Genomic DNA, 22,002 nt, shown 5'->3' with positions numbered 1-22,002 from the left:
AAAAATATGAAAAATAAGTTAACAACGTTTTAGATTTCCAATCATACTTTTGTTATACAAAACATCATATAATAATTTCCAACAACTATTCTTAAAAATTGTTTTCGAAAACAATTACCAAATAAGGCTTAATATTTTCCCTCTTTCTTCTAGTGTTTTTTTTTTTCCCTATTTTTTCTATTTTCATCATTTAATGGTAAAGTTTAAGAAACTATATTCCCTTAGTACAATTTAATTTTATTACCATCAACATTCAAATAAAAGAAAATTTTATAAATATTGTTTTTAAACACTTTTTTTCTTAAAATTTTCCATTTTTTTTCCAAAGTTTATAATAATCAAACATAACCCTAATATTTGAATTTAAATTAAATATTTTTTAATAACACAGTGTTTTTAATATTTTGTATTTAAATATATATATATAAACATCACCTTGAGATAAATGTGATTTATGATTACCTAAAATATTATAAAGTCCGGATTGAGATGGTGCTTTAGAGTAATTGGAAGAAGTAAATAAATTAAAAATTGGACAGCGTGGCATGATTCTCCTCCATCTCCAAAATACAGATGGATCATGATTGCATTTATTGGATCTCAAACTTTCTGGTATTTTTTTTATTTTTTATTTTTGTTTTTTCCACGCCTTGAGATATTGGTTTGTCGGTCAATTTCTGCAAATAACAAGAAAGCTAATTTAATTGGATAAAAATTAGACAAACTCAATTACAATAATAGAATATTACAAGACACTAATTAGGAGACAAAATAAAGAAGAGAAACAAACAGGTTGCGTGAAACGACACCGCTATGTGCAGGAGAAAGGAAAGAGGAAGGGAAAGGCAATTCGATACGGAATCCAGTCAAGACCCCTTACCCTAAGAAGGGTATTCTAGTTATTCCACACCAGGTCTGATTACTTTTACCCAAGCGTTACTTCACACGTGTCCCTTCAAGATACTGAAAACTGAAGACTTTGACTTTAAATTTTTGTTTTGTAAATGATCTCAATGCTCCTTCTCCGAACCTCGTCGACAAAACCCTGTAGATTCCGTTCGGAGGAACCGCCCTCCGCCACCGCCTGCTCCGCCGCCTTCTTCCACTTCATGGCGTTTTGCTTCAACTCCGCTGCCTTTGGTCCGGTGGTGGCCTCGATCAAACACTTCTCCACCTCGGACCGGGTGATGAGCTTGTTTTCGGCCTCGCCTCTGCACATTCTCACTCCAATTTTGAATTCGTCCACCAAGTACTTGGCGTCGGTGACTTGATCTCCCCACTGTGGGAACGCCACCACCGGCATGCCGGAGCTGAGAGCCTCCATGGACGAGTTCCATCCACAGTGGGTAACGAAACAGGCAACGGAGGGGTGAGCTAAGACTTGCTCTTGCGGGCTCCATTGCACCACCTTGCCTTTGTCACCGGCCTTTTCCAAGAACCCTTCTGGAAGAACTAGGAGTTCCAGGCCGGCGTCTTTGTGCGGCGGTTTCATCACCCATAAGAATTGCAGGCCGGAGTTTAAGAGCCCATAAGCGATCTCGTCGACTTGGTCTTGTTTCAGGTACACGACGCTTCCAAAAGAGACGTAGACGACGGAGGAGGGAGGCTTGGAGTCGAGCCACTCGATGCAGTCGTCAGCCTTCATGAAGTCGCCACGGACAGTGGCGTTTGGCACCTTAGGGTTCTTGTATAAAGGTCCTACAGGCTTGATCGGGCAGATCTTGGACATGTATTCGATGACTTCGGGTTCCAGTTCTTGGAACGTGTCCATCAATATACAGAAGGGCTTGTCCAGGTTCCTGTACTGGCCTAAGATAGCTCTCCTCAGGAATGGGTATGGAGTGGTCGGGTACAAGAAGCTAGCGACTTCATCATACTTCAAGAGAGGCATACATGGCAACTGAACATCGATTTCAGGCTCAGCTTCGGAGGGAAAAGGGACTAAGCCATGGTAGTAGTGGTAATACGTAGAAAAGCAAGCGCAAGATTGAACCCAAAGCATGGCACTGGGGATTCCAAGATCAGCTGCTACATCAGAAACCCATGGAATAAATGGGTTGTTGATGAGGCAGGAGACAGGTCGATCCTGCTCTGCGTGTTTTTTGATCATCTGAGGAAGAACCTTTTTGCCCACGAGCTCCAGCTGGGGCAAGTAAAGGTCCAAATCTTGGCGCTTGGGCTCGTTCTCGTCCCACTCATCTTCGAAAAACTCGAACCTGATCAGACCTTCTCCGACCGGTGTCGGCTGGTCAGTAATGTTACTGGCTTTCCTTATCTGCTTCCCGATACTCTCTGGAGTGGAGAAGGTAACAAGCAAGCCCTTTGAAGCCAGACGCTTCCCCAGCCTGAGCAAAGGGTTGACATGCCCTTGTCCAGGGAAGGAAACCAAAAACACATGAACTAGCTTTGATTCAGACCCCATTTTTGTTCAACTATGATTGAGGGAGAGCAGAGAGAAGTGAGGGAAAAGGTGGTTTAATGTGGAATGGATGTGGGAGGAATACTCTTATATACCATGGAGAAATAGTGATAAGTTCAAAATTTAAGCGTGTAGTTAGGACAGGTGGGTAGACCCATAGATGCTGAAGGTTTGGTTCAGCGAAGAGCAAAGGTAAGTAGAGAATGTAGAGATGAACCTAATGGGAGTAGATAAATTTTTTAATTGTTAATTTCATAGTCAGTCCACCATCATCAAAACAGTCTAGACTCTCTAGTCTGATAAAAATAAAAGATTAGAGAAAAATTTGAGAAAACAAGTTCTGTTATAGCACAATTTGTTCTCTCATCCCTCTTGAATAAACTTTCTTTCTTCACATTTTCCATTAATTGAAGAATAGGGAACGCTAGATGTAACACCCCAAAATGAACTCTTCGGGCAAAATAGTAAATTACAAATTAATTAATTAATTAATTAATAATTAATTAAACTCATTAAAGGTGAAAGATTCTTTTTACAATTAATAATCCTATGTATAAATTAGATTTTCCTCTTACTTTCTTTATTCAGGAAACCTTATCGATCAAATTAGAGAATTAAAGATCGTAGGGTTCTAGGTTTAGAAGTCCAGAGTTTGAAGTTCAGATTTTTTTCAGATAATATTTTAATCCTAAATTAATATATTATATTCATTAGTTAGTTCCGAACACGGTAGATATTCTTTAAATTTTTTTTAATTTAGATTAGGGTTAGTTTATTTTTTTAATTCATTTTAATATCAAAAGATTGGAAATTTAAGATTATGGGTTGATTTATTGTTGGAAATTGGGAAATATTAAAATTTTAGATTAAAAATAAATAAAAATTATTTGGAAGATTTCGATTTAGGGTAGGGTTAATCTATTTAAAATTTTTAGGTCAAAATATTAAAATTATGAATATAGGTTGTTCCATTGATGAAAATAGGGAAATTCAAAATTTATTAGATAAATAGATCTAAACAATGAAATTTCAAAAATTAAATGAGTAAATAAATATATGATTATATGTGGTTTAAGCGATTAGAAAATATTAGGAAAAAAAAAATTATAAGATTTCAATGTACCAGGTGATTTCTAAAAGTGAATAATAATAATAATAACGAGATAGTGTGCACAGTGGCCATTAAATAAAAAAGAATGCGTGTGTGAGGAAGAACGAACAATGATGAAAATAACAATAATAAAGAAGGCATGGTGTGTAGAGTGTGGTGGATGATATATATATTTATATATATTATATTGGTAGTTGTGTGAGTGTTGTTATGGTAGTTATATTTGGAAAATATGAAAATGATATAATAAATTATGTATAAATAAAACGAGGTGATGTACAAATTAGTTAAATTTATAGTATTATAACTAGATTAATGATAAATATTAAGTTGATAAATAACATAAAATTTAATTAGTGAAATAAATTGTAGTTTAATTAAATTATGTTGTATCCTAAGAAATAAATTGAAAATAAAATTTAAGTTTTTATAAATTAGAAATTTATTAATTTTTCTAAAATAGGAATAGATTAAATTATCTTTCATAATTAAAAACATTAATTTGAATACATAAAATTTTAGGATTTTCAAATCTATAATTTTAAATAAATAGTTATGGTTATTTCTCTTATTATTTGTTAGGTGAATAGTAGATTTCCCAGAATTATTTTTCTCCAAAGTTTTTTAGGACTTCTTTTGAGGTAAAGGAAATTAATATATATATATATATATATATATATCGTGTGTGTGTGTGTTAATTTTGCTTTTAAGCATGAATCAAATATATTTTTGTATGGAAAAAAAATATGTTATAACATTTATTTTGTTTATATCGAAACACTTGGAGATTTTCTACTTTTGTAAGTTGAAATAAATAAAATAAATAATTTGACACTGGTTTGTTTGACCTTTGTCAACGAGATATAATAGTTGACCTTTACATTTTCGTGGTAAGAAATATAATTGATTTGGACCCTAACCTCTAGGGGTTTGGTTAGAGGTTACTAGTACTAGAAGTATTTGGTTCCGTCTACCTTAAAAGGAACATTTGAGGCTAGTCACCTATTTCTAAAGTCTCACTTAAATAAGCACTATTTGTTATTTGAAAACCATAGAGAAAACAATTGAAATGTATTTGATTTGAAATAGATGTGAAATGATTTTGATATATATGAAAATGTTTGGTTAAACAATTTAAAATGTATTAGCATTTTTGTACTCAAACGTTTTTATGAAAATGATTTTACACTAAATCTCCTCTTTGTAAGCATGATTGGAACTATTTGATCCATGAAACTATGTTAATATTACTTATTGGGCTTTGAGATCATCCCCCTTTGTTGATAATTTTTCAGTAACTCTTAGTTCGGGCGAAGAGTGACGGTTAGGAGGGAAAATTAACTTGTTAGGACATTTGTCAAAACTTTCTTTATTTTTTTTAGCATTGTTTGGATGTAAAATTTATTTTCCATTAGAATTATCTGAGTTTGGAGTTACTTGGACAATAACACTTGGTTTGATGTGTTAAGTTTCAAAAATTGTTATTTGGAGATTTTAGAATTTTTGTTATACTACTCTAAACAGGATTTTGGTAATTGGGAAATGGTAAATTTCCAGTTACAATACAAATGTTTGTGTTGTTTCCATTTTAAGTATTTGGGCTTGAAGTGTGAAATAACCTTTATGCCCTTAAAGTGGGTTTAAAGGTGTGACACTAGAGCATTTATAAATTTTCCCTTTATTAAATTTCTTTTCCTCGATGAAAGCATACTTTTGTTTCCAACATATGTTGGAGAAGCAAACAAAATATTTGAGACATGTGTACTCTAGTGATCAGTTTATTCGATAATGAAAGTTCATGTAAAGATCATAAATACTTTCGTTAGTTTTATCCCCGACCTAATTTAAGGTAGGGACTCTGTAAGTAGGAATTGCACCTTTAATTTGATGGTGACATATGGATATACACTTACATTATAAGTGATTATTTATCATCCACCTAATACTCATAATGTTCGAGTTTAACACACTCCATTTTCATTTGGTCAGGGGCTTGGTTTTGGAATTTTATATATATATAGCACTCGCCCACCTTATTCCTAAAAATGAAAAATGATAAAAAGGGTTTGATTTTTATTTTATTTTTTAAAAAAACCGAGTTTGGATTTTCACTAGTGAATCTTTCTATGCCTATTTTCCAAGCGGGTTATAAAGCATTTCTTTTTTCTTTGCCTAGATGAGTCTTGTAGATAGCACTTGTCCCGCTTATCCTTTAGCTTTCTAGGTGAGTATACCCCACAAATAGTCTAGTGAAGCATGATGAATCTCTGGACGGGTTAGAGAGCATTTCTTTTTTCTTTGCCTGAATGAGTTTCGAAGATAGTTCAACTTTTCATTGTTTACTCGCAGATGTAACGACCTCCTGTACTTTGTGGTCTCAAGAAGCCAAAAAACACCTTTGTTTCTTTAGATAGAAAATTATGCATTGAAGATTCTTATAAAGAAAAGTTCATTTCATTATATATATAGATAGATAGATAGATAGATAGATAGAAGGTTGCTATAATATTAAAATGTCAATATTATTTTAACACTTCTTATATTGATGCATTGTACTTAATTACATGATCATACATGTATGTTTCTTGTTTGCTATCATATCTTGTCATTTGTTAATTTTCTCACTGTGTTGTTTTTATTGATTATATTATTTCTTTTAGTACTCTTAATATTCTCCTTAAGTTCTTAAACTTGAGTATTTTCTCAAATAAAAGTAGTATATACTCAGGAGAAGCATTCTAGTAACTTTGGTTTTGTCATCATAAAAAAAAAAAGATGGTTAAACTAAGGTTTGGTTAATTTTGATTTTAATGATAAAAAAGTAAGTTTTGGAACTAATGATTTACTCTAAATTTGTTTAAGCAAGAATATTTTCAAAATGATAATCAAAAGATATATAAATTATGTAAAAGGAAAATTAAGAAGCTAGAGAGGACTTAAAAAAAAAAAGAACATCAATTAAAACCATTTGTCTAAGATCTCTTTATAAGGTTATTGTTGTACTAGGATCATGCATTTTATTTTTTTTACTTTTGCACCAAAAATCATCTAATTGCTAAATTATTTTTAAATTATTTTATAATTGGATTATTTCAAATTTCAAATTAAACCTTGAGCCAAATGATTTCTAAAATTGCTTTAAAAGGTTTTAAGTTGTTATATAAAAGTTATTGGAGCCTTGGAGGTTCCACACCTTGTAGTGCAATTGGTTGAGGAGGTTAAAAACCAATTGAGCCAATTACGCTCAACTAGTTGAGGGGCATTTTATGCACCCTTAACTTCCAATAGTTGGGGTGTAACTGGTTGAATCAGTTACTTGATCAATTGATTGAACCCCAATGGTCACTTGCTAGAGCATTAAATGCTAATGACTAGTGAATCGATCGAGTTAGTTGCTCGACTAGTTAAACCTCAACTTGCTTAATAGCTAGTTTGGGCTTCCAAACCCTATTTAAAGGCTTCAGACTTTTTCTTTCTTTTTTTTTTTTTTTTTTTTTTTTTTTTTTTTTTGTGAACAAGAGTTTTAAATCTTTTATAAGCATCATTTGAGCTTTGGCGGGGCGGGGGGGTGTTTTAAGTGCACTTTATTTCAAACTTGCAAATTCATTTCGTGTGTCTCAATCCTAGTTTTTCCTTGTATTATTTAAGTTTAAATTTGTACTACGATTTTGTGAGAATATATTTCCTATCAAATTGTAATCTTTGTGAAGTGAACTCAAGTGAGAGATATCGCTTAAGGGATTATTCAAGAGTAAAACTTCTCTTGAGACTTGTGGAAGGTTCCTTAGAATTGAGAATTCAAGTGTAAAGAGTTTGAAAGTTTTGACTTTAAAAGTATTGGATTAGTGGAACCCTCATATTGTTAGAACTTGAGGAGAGTGAACATAGGTCGGATTATGATAAACGTATAACATCTTGAGTTTGAAGTATCCCTTTCTTACTCTATTCATTTTATATGCAATTGTTTGTCAATTATATTTGTTAAATAACCAATTGTAATTGTCACTTGCATAATCTAAGTTTGAATTTGCAAAAAGTGATTCTTACCCTATTCATTCCCTCTCCCTAGGATGATGACCTTAGATTCGTATAGTTAGAATCCTAATAAGAAACTTAATGTACATTAAAACTTGCACTCATCTTGACATTAGTTTTGCGATTGGAATGTTGGAAAATTTCAAAGCAATCCAAGATGGGATCATTACCCCCCTCCAAGGTGATTACTTTAGGTTGATATAGCTAGAATCCTAACATGAAGCTTAATGTATGCTAAAACTTGCACTAGTTTAACATGAGTTTTGTGATTAGAATGTTGTAAATATTTCAAAGCAATTTAGGATGAGATTATTAGTTTACTGCTAAGAAATTAATGTGATATCTTTAAGGAACTAAAGATTACATGCTCACATATAAGCATATTGAAAACCTTGAAATCATCGGATATTCAAATTTATATTATGGTGGATGTCTTGATGGAAGGAAATCAACATCTAGATATGATTTTTTTTGCTTGTTGGTGAAGCTCTCTCATGGAAAAGTTCAAAATAATCATTAATTGCTTCCTCTTTGGATTGATGTATGTTTTTTTTCTTCTTTTTTTTTGATAATTTTTAGTTATCAAACATATTTTCTTATTTTTTTAGTATCGGAGAATAGAAAACTATTTGAAAACAGTTATCAAATAAAGCCTAACTAAGAGAGTATTCTAACATAATTTTATCTTCCACTTTCCAAGGTGATTTATTCATGTTTTTGGAAGGTAAGTACTCCATATTTTTCTTCAAATGACATGCAATAAACATAAATTTGTTGTAAAAACATATTTATACATAGCTAAAATTAAATAACTTTTAATAAGAATCTTCACATTTATATAATATAATATAATTATCAATAAATATTTTTAATTTTAACAATATATAAATTATATATTTATGATATTACCAGTTCAACCACAATTCGACAATTGAATCAATAGTTTTTCCGGTTTTGAAAACATTAATTGATAAAACAAGAAGATAAAAATTAATTTGACATACTCACTATAATTCTATAATTCTCAGGGCAAGGAGGTAAATGCATGTGAATAATTGGGATCTTTAGGCATTCTAACATGGATCACCCATTCCCACTAATTCACTTTAAAATTAAATTTATCTTAATAAATTTTGAAATATTTATAAGTTTACACACTCTTAATTTATATTTCAAGATATTTTTTTTATTGGGTAATAATAGTTTTAAAGTAAATCCACTCTCCTATTTTTATTGGGGTTAGGATTGTCTTTGGCAAAAATAAAAATAAAAATAATATTACATCAATTTTTTTTTCTAATAAAAAACTTAACTTTGGAAAGAAAATATTTATAAATTTTATTTCACTTAAATGCTATGTTTTCGTTTGTATAAAAAACAGATAAAATACAAAAAAATGAAAGTGTTAGGTGATATTTGTTTTTTTGGCTTTTTGCTGAAAATTATTTAGTTTTAGAATTTAGGTTGTTTGTTTTTTTACTTTTTCATGACTTATTATAAACTTTTTACTAAATAGAAAAAACCAAAATATGTGGCTTTTTCTAAATAGAAAAAATAATACAATGGTTTTTTTTTTACTTTTTAATACTTAATAGAAATAAAATACTACAAAAACAAACAACCTAATATTTAATACTATTAAGTATTAAGGTTCTATTTAAAATTAAGTAAAAAAACAAACACCACCTTAATTTTTTGGATTTTTTTTTTAAAATCAACAACTATATAGAAATATTTATTAACTAAACTTTAAAACAAATAAAAAAACTCATGTTTTTCATTTAATTTATATAAAATAATATTTATTAGTATACTAAAATTCATGTTTTATTTGTTAAATGAATTGTCAATTATAAAAGATAATTTGTTTTTACCAAAAATTAACAGTATTTTTTAAAATCATAAATTTTGGGATTGATCATGTATCATGATCTTATTAGGAGAATGAGAAATACTGAATCCAAAGAAATTCCAACCCCTCTCACTCTCCTTTTCTCTATCTTAACATGCGACTCATTGTTTTTCTAAGGATTTTAATTTAAGATGAAAGCTTTGGAATCCTTTAAAATCCAAATTTAAAGATTTAAAATTATTCAAATTTATTCCAGATCTAGATTGAAAATTTCAATGATTTGTAAAAAGTTCAAATGCTTGAGTCCATTAAATTGAATAGAAACTAAATCATCCAGGAACACATTTGTTTTTTCTAACTTTTATGATGTTTATTGTTAAAAAATAGAAAATAAAAATCTTTTAGTATTTTTCGGACTAGTTAGTCTAATCGATCAGACCATCCACTCAACAACTTTCTCAATTCAATTGACTGAATTGACCTGTTTATGAGTTGGATTGATCCCAATCCAAAAGCTAATGGATGTTAGGTTACAAGCTATGGATGTTAGCTTGCAAGCCAATGGATGTTGCACATATTCTTTCGGTGCGACAAGAATTATACTTTAGGGAAAGTGAAGAGAGGAAAATAACCATTAGAGTAGTTATATAAACTAAAATGGAAAGTGATTATTGGGAGAATTTGTGGCATGATCATTGATTTGAATTGGAAAACACTTGCAATTGTTTTCTTAATTGAAGGATTGAATTTTTAGTAATAATTAAGTAATGATATTTTATATTATTAAAATACATAATTTATAATAAATAAAAATAATGTATTATCTAATTTTATCTTCATTTTTATTTTTATATCAATATTATTTAAAATTATATAATAATAATTTAAATATATAATAATAGTTTTAGTTTTTTTATCAACCATTTAATAAAAAATTAATTCTTATGAATTAAGGAAGTTGGGTTTTTTCAATTCTAATTTTATTATATTAAATAACTAAAATTTAAGAAGAATCAATTTCAATATCCATCAATTAAAAATGCATTTTGATTTAATGTAATTCTCATAAATAAATTGAAGTAGTTTTTTATTTAAAATATTTGTTTATTACATGAAATAAATAAGGATAAAAATTTTAATTTAAAAAGATAAATTTCACAATAAAATTATTTAACAACAAGACTCTTTATTTTATTAACTAAATAAATATGAAATTAAAAAAGTTATAAAATTTTTAAAAAGTAGGTGAGAGAAGGGTGAGGTAAATAAAGAGAGAGAAAGAAAATGAAAGAGAAAATGAGAAAGGTGAGGATGGATGATTAATTTTTTTAATTTAACAATTAAGGGTATTTTGGGGATTTTTAAAAAGTAATATCCTTCCCCTTAACTTTTACTCTATCATTAGGTTTTGAGTTCAAATATAGGCGATAAGAAGATCTTGTGCCAATTATTAGTCCCAATTGATTTCAAAACACAATTCTCCTAAGGTAAAGAAATTAAACTTTGCAATATACTTGAGCAACATACCTTTAATAGTAAAAATAAGAATTGGATGACTTAATTATGCAATATCTTTAGTCGATGCTACCATAAACTATAATATATATATATATATATATATATAGTAGTATTAATAATTTTTTAAAATGTTTATTATATAAACCAGTAAAAAATATAAATATTTACATTCATGTTATTTTCATACTAATTATATAATGATAAATATGAAAATAATATAAATTAATTAATATAATAATTTTTAAAATTTTAAAATAATAAAATATATAGATATATAAATAAAATCAAATATTATAATGTTCTTTCCATCTTAAATATATCTTCCTACTTAATTATTATACATATTCTATTTGAGAAAATTTAAAATATTAATACATTTATATATATTTTTTATCATTTAATTTGACTTATCAAATATAAAAATGAAACATATATATAATTTCTTCAACTAATTTTAATTTTTATATAATATATAAATGATATATTTATGAGATTACCAATTTGACACAATTCAAAGTAACTTTTTAAATTTAGGAATTTAAAAAATCTTATTATATTATGAAATAGGATTCGAACTCCTCTCACCCTTCTTTTCTAAGAATTTTGGTTTTTCTAGAATCAATAGAATTTTTTAGAATGAGATATAGGGAGTTCACCTAGGATCCACTTGCTACTATCCAATTAAAATGGTATTTTGGGAAACATATTAAGAAATAATATTGGAATTCATAAACTTTTAAATATGTTTAAATTAAATTAAATTTTAAATAACTAAGTTTCTATTTTTTAACTTTTTTTTTTCACATATTAAAACTAAAAGATCAACAAATAAATGTCCCATTTTCCATTAGGATTACAGCTTCGATGGATTGGTTAGGTTGAAGCTAAACTACACTCAACCTAAATTAAGAAATAACCAACTTGAGCCTAAATCAACCTAAGTCTAACCCAACTTGACCTCTAACCTAAAGTACTCAACTCAAATCCAATCAATCTCATTTATCTAAACTTGAGTTGAGTTTGGATTGGTAGGATTAAATTGAGGTTGGTTAGATTGATTAGGTTGCATAATTCAAAATTCATATGTAATGTTTTTTAAAAGCTTTTTTTTTTCTATTTATTTATATGAAAATTAATAGCAATTAGGAAAAAAGTTCAAGATACCAACGATAAAATAAAAATAAATTTATATATCTTTAATATATAGGATAATATACATTAGAAAAAGTAAAAATCTTAAATTTGGTTTAAATTTTGCTTAGGTTGTCCGAACTTTAGCTTAAGTTCGATCCAAATTGAGTTCAAGTTGAAAAAAAATCTGACCTAAGCCCAATTGAAATATTGAAAATAATTTCCCAAACTCATCCAAATGCCAGGTTGGGTCGGGTAAACCTGCTTAAGTTGCATCCCTAAATTCCACTTATTCATAATGTGGAAGATTAAAATGAAAGCTTTGAAATCCTTTAAAATTCAAAGTTTAAAGATTTAAAACTATTCAAATTCATTCAAGATCAAGATTCACGATTTGAATTATTCATAAAAAGGTATGATTGATTGAGTCCTGGAAAGTTGAATAGAAATTAAATCATCCATGAATTCACTTTTTTCAAACTTTTATGATGTTTATTTTAAGAAAATAGGAAACAAAAATCTTTTAATGTTTTTAGACCGATCAATCCAATCATGCAAGCTGCAACTCGATGACCTCTTCGATTTGATGGACTGAATTGAGTCGTTTAGGAGTTGGATTCAAACAAATCCATCATCTAGCTAGATTGCAAGCTAATGGATGTCACAAATGTTCTTTGGGGGATTGGTTACAAGATCAGGTAAAGAAATCATATTCTCTAGGGGATTAATTATAAGAAAATTTTCGTTTTATTTTAAACATATTTTTATAGTTAGATATACATGATCTGTTTTTTTTAAATGTAAAATATTAATATATTTTTATTAGGCAAACACGATTGCAATAATAATAATAATGCTATAATTGATGTTATGAATGCTACCATATCAATGATAATGAATGTTAATTAAATATTATTTATGACTTTTATTAAAATTCATTAATGAAAATCATTTGGAAAGCTTATTAAAAAGAACTTTTCATCCCTTTAATATGTACCTTAAGAAAAAAATTTATTATTTTCTTTCATTCTCAGTCTTTCATTTTCTTAATTTTCTTTGATTCCTTCTTCCCATTATATATATTTTGTTAAAGTAATAAATATTTTATCTTTAAGACTTTGATTTGTGTTGCATTTATCCTCGTTTCACAACAAATAAATAATAATAATAATAATAATAATAATAATAATGATGATGATGAGTGACAAAACTAAGGAAAACGTACTTAGTGCCAAGAGTGACAAAACTAAGGAAAACGTACTTAGTGCCAGGAGACGACACAGTTTTATCTAGGAGAGGGGTAAAACAAGTAGGAAATTGAACATGGAATACCCAATGGTTCACTTACCTTATTTCACGCTACATCGTGACTCCTGCAAAATTATACTTAGATACATTTCCACACACCCTATGATCATAAGGACGTTGACCATTCTCTTTCAAATTTTGTTTGATTGGCAAACCAGCACCATACTCATCCTACTGACCTCATCAACAAACTCCTGAAGATTCCGATCGGAGGAGCCGCCCTCTGCAACTGCCTCCTCCGCCGCCTTCTTCCACTTCATGGCGTTTTGCTTCAGCTCCGCTGCCTTTTCACCGGTTGTGGCCTCGATCAGACACTTCTCCACTTCGTCCCGGGTGATGAGCTTGTTTTCCGCCTCTCCTCTGCACATTCTCACCCCAACTTTGAACACGTCCACCAGATATTTGGCGTCGGTGACTTGGTCTCCCCACTGTGGGAATGCCACCACCGGCATGCCGGAGCTGAGAGCCTCCATGGACGAGTTCCAACCGCAGTGGGTCACGAAACAGGCGACTGAGGGGTGGGCTAAGACTTGCTCTTGCGGGCTCCACTGGACCACCTTGCCTTTGTCGCCGGCCTTTTCCAAGAACCCTTCTGGAAGAACTAGGAGTTCCAAGCCGGCGTCTTTGTGCGGTGGTTTCATCACCCATAAGAATTGCAGGCCGGAGTTTAAGAGCCCATAAGCGATCTCGTCGACTTGGTCTTGTTTCAGGTACACGACGCTTCCAAAAGAGATGTAGACGACGGAGGAGGGAGGCTTGGAGTCGAGCCACTCGATGCAGTCGTCGGCCTTCATGAAGTCGCCACGGACAGCGGCGTTTGGCACTTTGGGGTTCTTGTATAGAGGTCCTACAGGCTTGATTGGGCAGATCTTGGACATGTATTTGATGACTTCGGGTTCCAGCTCTTGGAATGTATCCATCAATATACAGAAGGGCTTGTCCAGGTTCTTGTACTGGCCTAAGATGGCTCTCCTCAGGAAAGGATATGGAGTGGTCGGGTACAGGAAACTAGCGACTTCATCATACTTCAAGAGAGGCGTACATGGCAGTTGAACATCGATTTCGGGCTCAGCCTCGGAGGGAAAAGGGACTAAGCCATGGTAGTAGTGGTAATAAGTAGAAAAGCAAGCGCAAGATTGAACCCAAAGCATGGCACTGGGAAGTCCAAGATCAGCTGCAACATCAGAGACCCATGGAATAAATGGATTGTTGATGAGGCACGAAACGGGACGATCTTGTTCAGCGTTCTTCTTGATCATTTCAGGAATAATCTTCTTGCCCACAAGCTCCAGCTGTGGCAAGTACAAGTCGAGGTCTTGGCGCTTGGGCTCGTTCTCGTCCCACCCATCTTCAAAAAACTCGAACCTGATCATACCATCTCCGACCGGCGTTGGTTGGTCAGTGATATTACTGGCTTTCCTCATCTGTTTCCCAATGCTTTCTGGGGTAGTGAAAGTCACAAGCAAGCCCTTTGAAGCCAGACGCTTCCCCAACCTAAGCAAAGGGTTAACATGCCCTTGTCCAGGGAAGGAGACCAAAAATACATGAACTAGCTTTGATTCAGAACCCATTCTTCTCCAACTTCCAAAGCTTACTAACACAGGGAGAAATGAATATTCAATAAAGAGAGGAAAGAGAATAGAAATAGAGAAATCGTTTTAATGTGGAATGGATGGAAGAGAAATGTGGGAAGACTGATTTTTATATACCCTTGGAGAAATGTTGATCAATTCAAAGTTTCAATGTGTGGGAGAACGACTGTTAGGTAGCTAACTCAGACATGCTGAAGGTTTGGTTTAGCAAAATGCAGAGCAGAAAGAGTAGAGAGTAGTAGTTGCTATAACACAATCCTTAATTTAAGAGTCAATCCACCGTAATAACAATCGTCTTGATTGACATCTGATTCAGCATTCACTTAAAGCTTATCTGGGTATTGTACCTTACGTGTTAGAAGAAAAAAACAAAAAACAAACAAACTCGTAAACAGTGGATGATTAACGGCCGGCTACATACCGTGTGAAAAGGTTTTAAATTCAGGTTGTAATCATGTTCCCTTATGATCTCTAGGCCATATTCTTTGTGATGTTTAGAGCTAATTAATAAAGAATTCTGAAGTCTTCACAGGTAAAATCTCCACCAATCCTTGGGTCAGGTTCACTCTTTTTTATCAACTTTCGTTACATTCATTTTTTTAACTGAATAAAGGAGCTTTAAAGTATACATTTTTTTTTTTTTAAGAAAAAAAAGGAATTTCATTATAATTCCTTTTTTTTTATATAGTATTTTTTAAACCCAATCATGCAAATGATTAACGCACTCTTTGGTGTTCTGTTCAAGAACGATTACTTCAGATAAGCATAAACATACTTTCTATATTTTTATCCTTATCCCCCCTTCAAGCAGGAGCTCTGACAAGAAATTACAAAAGGTCTTTTCTCTTATCACCTAACTAATATTCAAAATTCCCGGGTTGGACTTTGGATTGAAGAAAATACAGTCGGGAACAGAGGGAAAAAGGCAATTGTTATGATACGTGCAATAGATGTTCAAATGGGCATGAGTTCATGCCAACATAGAATTCGCCAACTAGAAACGTCCAACCAACAAAAAAAAAAAAAAGAGCGGGGAGTAAGTAGAACTAAATATGTGAGGATATCTATAGAAGTTGGTCTACGCTCGAGGCTGACTAGGCGGCTGTCAGCCAACTTTATTCCATGTTCAAGGACCAGAGTATTTGTCATCGTCTTTACAAGTTTCTAGGAAAAGTAAGAGGAAAAACAAAAAGAAAATCATGAGAGATAAGTAGGGATAACTGTTCTTACAATTGTTGCCTTTAGAAGAAAAGGAGAACAATTTTATTGTCCTTATCTTCATCTAATTTTTTCGTATGGATATCTAATTCTTCTACTTATTAAACCATTAAATGGGGGTTGACTGTGATGAAATTGCAGTTATGGTTGGTTGTATAATAAAGTTTTAATCAATTTGATCTTTAATTATTTTTTGGGTTTAATACATTTTACCCTTTCAACTTATCCCATATTTTACACATTATTAATTTAGTTTTATAATTGAACACGTTGCATCCCAAACTTCTTAAATTGCAACACTTTACATTTTTCATTGGACGATATTAATTTAAGTGGACGGATAACTCATGTGTTGTGCACGTGACTACCTAATGAAGGGTAGATTTGTAAATCCTCAAACAACTCTCCCTCCTTCCGTCTTCATCTTTGTTTTCATCAAACTCTAACCTTGTATAATAAATAACATATCTTTCTAACAACTTCACTCCTATAGTATACACTATTTTGCTTTAAGACTAGACTCTTCTCTTTTGTATGATGAATATTGTGTTAAAATAGACCAAGGATGAAAATATCAGTAATTACGGATATATCGATACTTCGATTTTACAGATATATCGGAGATATATTCGGATATATCGGAAATATATCGGCGGATATTGGAAAAAAATATTGGTAGACTTAAAATTATTAAAAACTCATAGAAATGTAAGAAAACCTCATAATAATATAATTAGAAGTATAATGGACATTTTAAAGTTGTTTTATTGAAAAATTTGATATATATATATATATATATGATATAATTTGCGATATTAGATATAATTATATCATGTTGATCTATAAAAAATGTTAATTTTGTAAATGTTCTCATTATAAAGTCACATAAAATACTTTATTTCATTAAATATCAATAATTTGTACACATTAAATTCATTAAATAAACATATTTCATATTCAAAATATACTAGTTTATGTTAATTAAATTAATTAAATAATTTAGCATATTAATTAAATTAATTAAATAATTTAGCTAAGTTAACTAGTTTAATTTAATTCTAAATGTGAAAATAAATCACAAATAATAATCTAAAATAAACATATCAATTTATAATTAAATAATCAAATTAACCTAAGTTAATTCAATAAAAATATAAAAATTAATTACAATTGAATGTAAAAATAGCATTAAATCATCCATATTGCAAACATACTAATTAATTGAAAATACATGAGCTAATTACAATTGCAAACAAAATTAATTATAATTTAAATTAAATATACCTTAAAATGATTAAATAATTGAGCAACCTTAATAAAAATTGGAGTAATGAAAGAGCAAATGAAGAATGAAAGAAAAAATGGATGAAATAGATGAAATTTAGGCTATTTATAGAAGAAATTTGGGCCAAAATAGCCGTTGGAACATTAATTTACCATTGAAAATCAATTTTGACCGTTGGATCAAAATCTGGGAGCAATCTGGCCGTTGGATTGCCATATTACCATTGGAATCACATCTAGGTCGTCGGATCAACACGAATGTGATTTGGGCCGTCAGATCACGTTGCATGAAGGAGGGGAAATATCACAAAAAAATCAGTGATATATCTTCGATATATCTCTGATATATCGCCGATATATCACTGATATTTTGTCACCAGAGACGATTTTTTCAAAATATCTTCGATATATCTCCCAGAACCGATATATCGCCGATATATTGACGATATTTACGGAAATATCTCCCCTCCGATTTTTCTTCACGAAATATCGTGTCGACCCCTCCCGATACACGATATATCGCCGATATATCCCGACATTTTTTCCTTGAAATAGACTATCAATTTAAGGATGAAAATAAACAAAAAATTGAAGTTAGAATGGAAGAAAGGGTGAAAGTATTATGAAAAATAGGGTTAACTAACCATTGCCTCTAAATTATTTATGCTTTAACCTATCAAAGCTAAAATTAAAAAAAATCCAACATTTTTAATATAATTTCCATATATACTAAATTCTTAAGTTTCCATAAAAATTTACTAAATATTCATATATTTACAAAATCAAATTTGATATTCAACTATTAAAATTATTTATATCTTTTTCTTGTTATAAAAAACATTTGATATTAAGTTATTCAATATAATATTTTGGAATATCAAGTCTAATAATAATGGGGCTTTCCAATAACATATGGTAGAATTTTATCAATTATCAAGTAGTGTCGGAATTCTTTATTACTTTAAATTAATATCCACCTATAAAAGTTAGTTACTTTAATTTTCCTATGTGAATGGTAACTTGGTTTAGAAAAATCAATTATTATTATTATTATTATTATTATTATGGATTTTTAATTCAATGGAATTTTATCAATTACCAAGTACTATGAAAATTCTTTTAACACTTAAAATTAATATCAACTAACAAAGTTCGCTACATTAATTTTCCCTAGGTCATCTATTAAGTTTCAAATTAATTTTTTAATGGTAAAATAAATATTGTTATTTGTTTACTTTTAAAGAGCAAGTGGAATTTGATATCTTTTTTTTAGGATTTTTGGAAGGTTGTTCCTTATATAATTTAACATTTTTAGAATTTTTCTATTGATTGTGTTACATTACAATCTTGGGTAAATATCCATTCTTAAAAGGAAAAAAAAGAAAAAAAGAAAAAAAAAATATTTATCAAATTTAATAATTCTTAATTTAAAAATATATTTATCTTCATGCTTTCTTTTGTCATTTTATTTCTTTACATTATTTTTTGTTTTTATTTTAATATTTTCTATCATTCCAATAAAATTTTAATGAATGTACATTATATTATTGAAATTTGAGTCTCAGGAGTTTTATTACTATATTTAATTTTTTTCATTTTCATATAAAATAGAAAATATGGTATCAAATATTTCATAAATTAAAAGTGATCATGCATTTATTTTTTAAAAAAATTTTAAATTTTAAATAAAACTATAAAATAGGTAAGCAAGTTAACTTTATATAAATTACTACTTTTTTTTTTATATCCAATTAAAATAATTTTAATTTTTTTTACCAAAATAATCGAAAATTTATTATTTTACCTTCAACATATATGGTCCCCACCATAAAAAAGATCATTTTTGTAGTTGAAATCATTACAAATATTCTATATATTATAAACATCATATGAAATTTTTTTTAAAAAAAATTATACTTAAAATATAAAATATTGTAGAATAGTTAAATAAAGTAGTTGTTATGGAGATCAATCAGTTTGATAATTAATTTTTTTTTTGTTAATTTATGTTACTCCACAAATCAACTGACAGTGATTTTTTTTTCCCAACAGCTCGCAAACCATTCAAATCAAACTCCCATTCTCATAATATTGAAGTCTTCACTCAATCTCTTATGTTTTTCTAAATTAATACTTAAGGTTAGACCAGGCATTGAAGAGCAAAAATACAAAAATTTCAAGATGCATGGATGCAGCACTGCCCTTGTAAATTGCATTCTGGCAGCTAATTTTTCAGGCAAGTACACCCATTTTCCTGCTTGTGGGTCAAGGTGGCCATATACAATTGCAAAGTAGCCTCATATAGATTGGAATATAAGATCAAAACAAAGGCTTGGCCAAGTGTAGGGGAGGGGATGCAAGTTTCAGTATAAAATTTAGGCTCCCTGTATGATTGAATTCTTCTGCATTGCATGAGTCAAAGTTAAATGATAAGTTTTAACTTCTTTAATTTTCCAGGGTATTGGAATATGGCAATGGGTCAAATTGGATCAAGTTAATTAGTGGTTTTTAATTTATTTTTTAATTTTTATGATAGCAGCACAATCAACAAACATTCCAAGCGTCTTAGTTGCATGGAGAGACTTGGTGGACATGCAGTTGGGCTCCATAAAATATCTAAAGTAGTACTGGTTAGGTTTATAATTCTATAAATTAATACATAATCTTGCATCAATATCCACTTAAATATTAATGACTCATAGTGTAATGCTAATTAAAGAAAATTATTAAATTGATTTGAGAGACCTCTTTTAGGAAGGCATAATTCATGCCAGAAAGAAATGAGTTGATGGTGTCTGTGCTTGTCTATATGATTATTGAATATTCTAAAATAACTTTTTTAATTTTGGGAAATGCTTGTTTTATTGAATTATTTTGTTAATTTGTTTTAATTGTCTATTAAACCAATAATATGGAATGTAATAGATTAAGGATATTTATTATATGCTTGTTCAAGTGAACCCAAGAGCCTTCATAAAATTCATATAAGGTAACACCCAAAAGGTATGTTTGATTCTAGAAAAAGGTTATTTATACCGAAATGTTGGAGCTACTTCATGAGAGGTGGGTGGCCATCATTCTCATGATACAATTATGTACATAAATGTCCATGCAAGGAAAAAGTATTGGATCATGTGATTAGAGAGAGAGAGAGAGAGAGAGATGAAACCTGAGCAATCATGTATAGATCACTGAACAAGAAACTATGCCTAAGAATCTTTAAAAAATTAGTGCTTATTTGTAACCTTAAAAAAAACATGCAAAGAGAATATCGCAATAAAAAAATAATGTCAAACTTGGCCTGGAACCAATGGGGAAGCACCCATATTTCAATGGCTAAAAGGATAGACAAATACATAAAAAAATGACAGAAAAAATGGAGAAATCTAGTTGTTGAAGAAGAGACGGGTGATGGAACTGGTGCACACATGCACCTGAAACGTAGTTGCCGAAAGGGGGCAGCAGAAAGGGTAGCCACCTCTGTTCTTCAAAATTCAAAATGTGAGCTCATCGTCATACCAAATGCTATCTACTCGTCAACGCCACAAGGGGTTTGAATGTTTTACTGGAGGAAGATAACATTTCAACCATGTATACAGCTGGGAAGGAGCTCACGTGTACCACCAACCCACTTCTTTCCCTACACCAACCATGCTATATAATAGCTTATTATTATTATTAGAATCATATAACGTCTACATGTTAAATTTATTTGAGGTGTCTATTGGGATATTGATTTTTCCGTGCCTCCTTCCTTAGCTTTCATGCCATTTTTCCTTACTCATTAATTCATATACTTGTAATGATTAAGTGTTACATGGTGTTGATATACATTTTTTCCTTTTTGAACGTGTTAGGCTGATTAGCTCGTTTACTTGTATGGACATAGTTCTGTCCGTAGTCTGTTTGAATAGTAGTCCATAGTCTGCTCAGACGAAATCTATTCGTATGAAGAATGTGCTCGTCCGTCCGAGCATTCTACCTCATGCATCTACGCCAACTCTGATGTTCCGCGATTGAAAATTCTGTAATTATATGACGGGAGATCCGAGGCTTCATGATCAACTTATCATTCATGGGGAGGGACTTGGTCAATGGGGATGGCTCATGGCACAATACTACTACAAGTTGGCATGCAATTAATTTTCGGGGAATGAAATATATTTATTGAGTGGAAACTCTATCGACTTGGCTTTGGTTACAGGCTGTAGAAGTAAAGTAGGCAAAATTTGGTTACAGGCTTACAGCCTACAGGAAAATAAACTTGGCAGATTGAGTTGAGTTAATGTGAGATAAGAAAAAAAAAAATTAATGGAGGGTATTTTTTTATAAAAAATAAATAAATAAAGATTATATTTTATATTTTTTAAAATATAAAGGTTATTTCAAAAAAAATATGTGATTGTTTTATCTTTTTAATTAAATAATTTTAATATATAATTATAATTGTTACTTTCTCATTTTCATCAAATAATTCTAATATATAAAAATGTTTTTTACTTTCTCATGAAAAAAATAAAAATTTAGGTAAAAT

The 22,002-nt window shown here is 30.2% G+C and overlaps 2 protein-coding genes across 2 annotated transcripts; both read right to left on the bottom strand.

Moving 5' to 3' along the window:
- Positions 1-684: 684 nt before the first annotated feature.
- LOC117911854 (gallate 1-beta-glucosyltransferase-like) lies at positions 685-2,490 on the bottom strand. Its single transcript, XM_034826276.1, has one exon. The coding sequence runs from the start codon at positions 2,420-2,422 to the stop codon at positions 986-988; it is 1,437 nt and encodes a 478-aa protein (XP_034682167.1). The 5' UTR covers positions 2,423-2,490; the 3' UTR covers positions 685-985.
- Positions 2,491-13,267: 10,777 nt separating this feature from the next.
- LOC117911678 (gallate 1-beta-glucosyltransferase-like) lies at positions 13,268-15,049 on the bottom strand. Its single transcript, XM_034826082.1, has one exon. The coding sequence runs from the start codon at positions 14,943-14,945 to the stop codon at positions 13,506-13,508; it is 1,440 nt and encodes a 479-aa protein (XP_034681973.1). The 5' UTR covers positions 14,946-15,049; the 3' UTR covers positions 13,268-13,505.
- Between the last annotated feature and the right edge of the window lie 6,953 nt (positions 15,050-22,002).

The sequence above is a fragment of the Vitis riparia genome, chromosome 3 (assembly GCF_004353265.1).
Source record: "Vitis riparia cultivar Riparia Gloire de Montpellier isolate 1030 chromosome 3, EGFV_Vit.rip_1.0, whole genome shotgun sequence".
Classification (NCBI taxonomy): Eukaryota; Viridiplantae; Streptophyta; class Magnoliopsida; order Vitales; family Vitaceae; genus Vitis; species Vitis riparia.
This window is presented reverse-complemented; position numbering and strand designations above follow the sequence as displayed.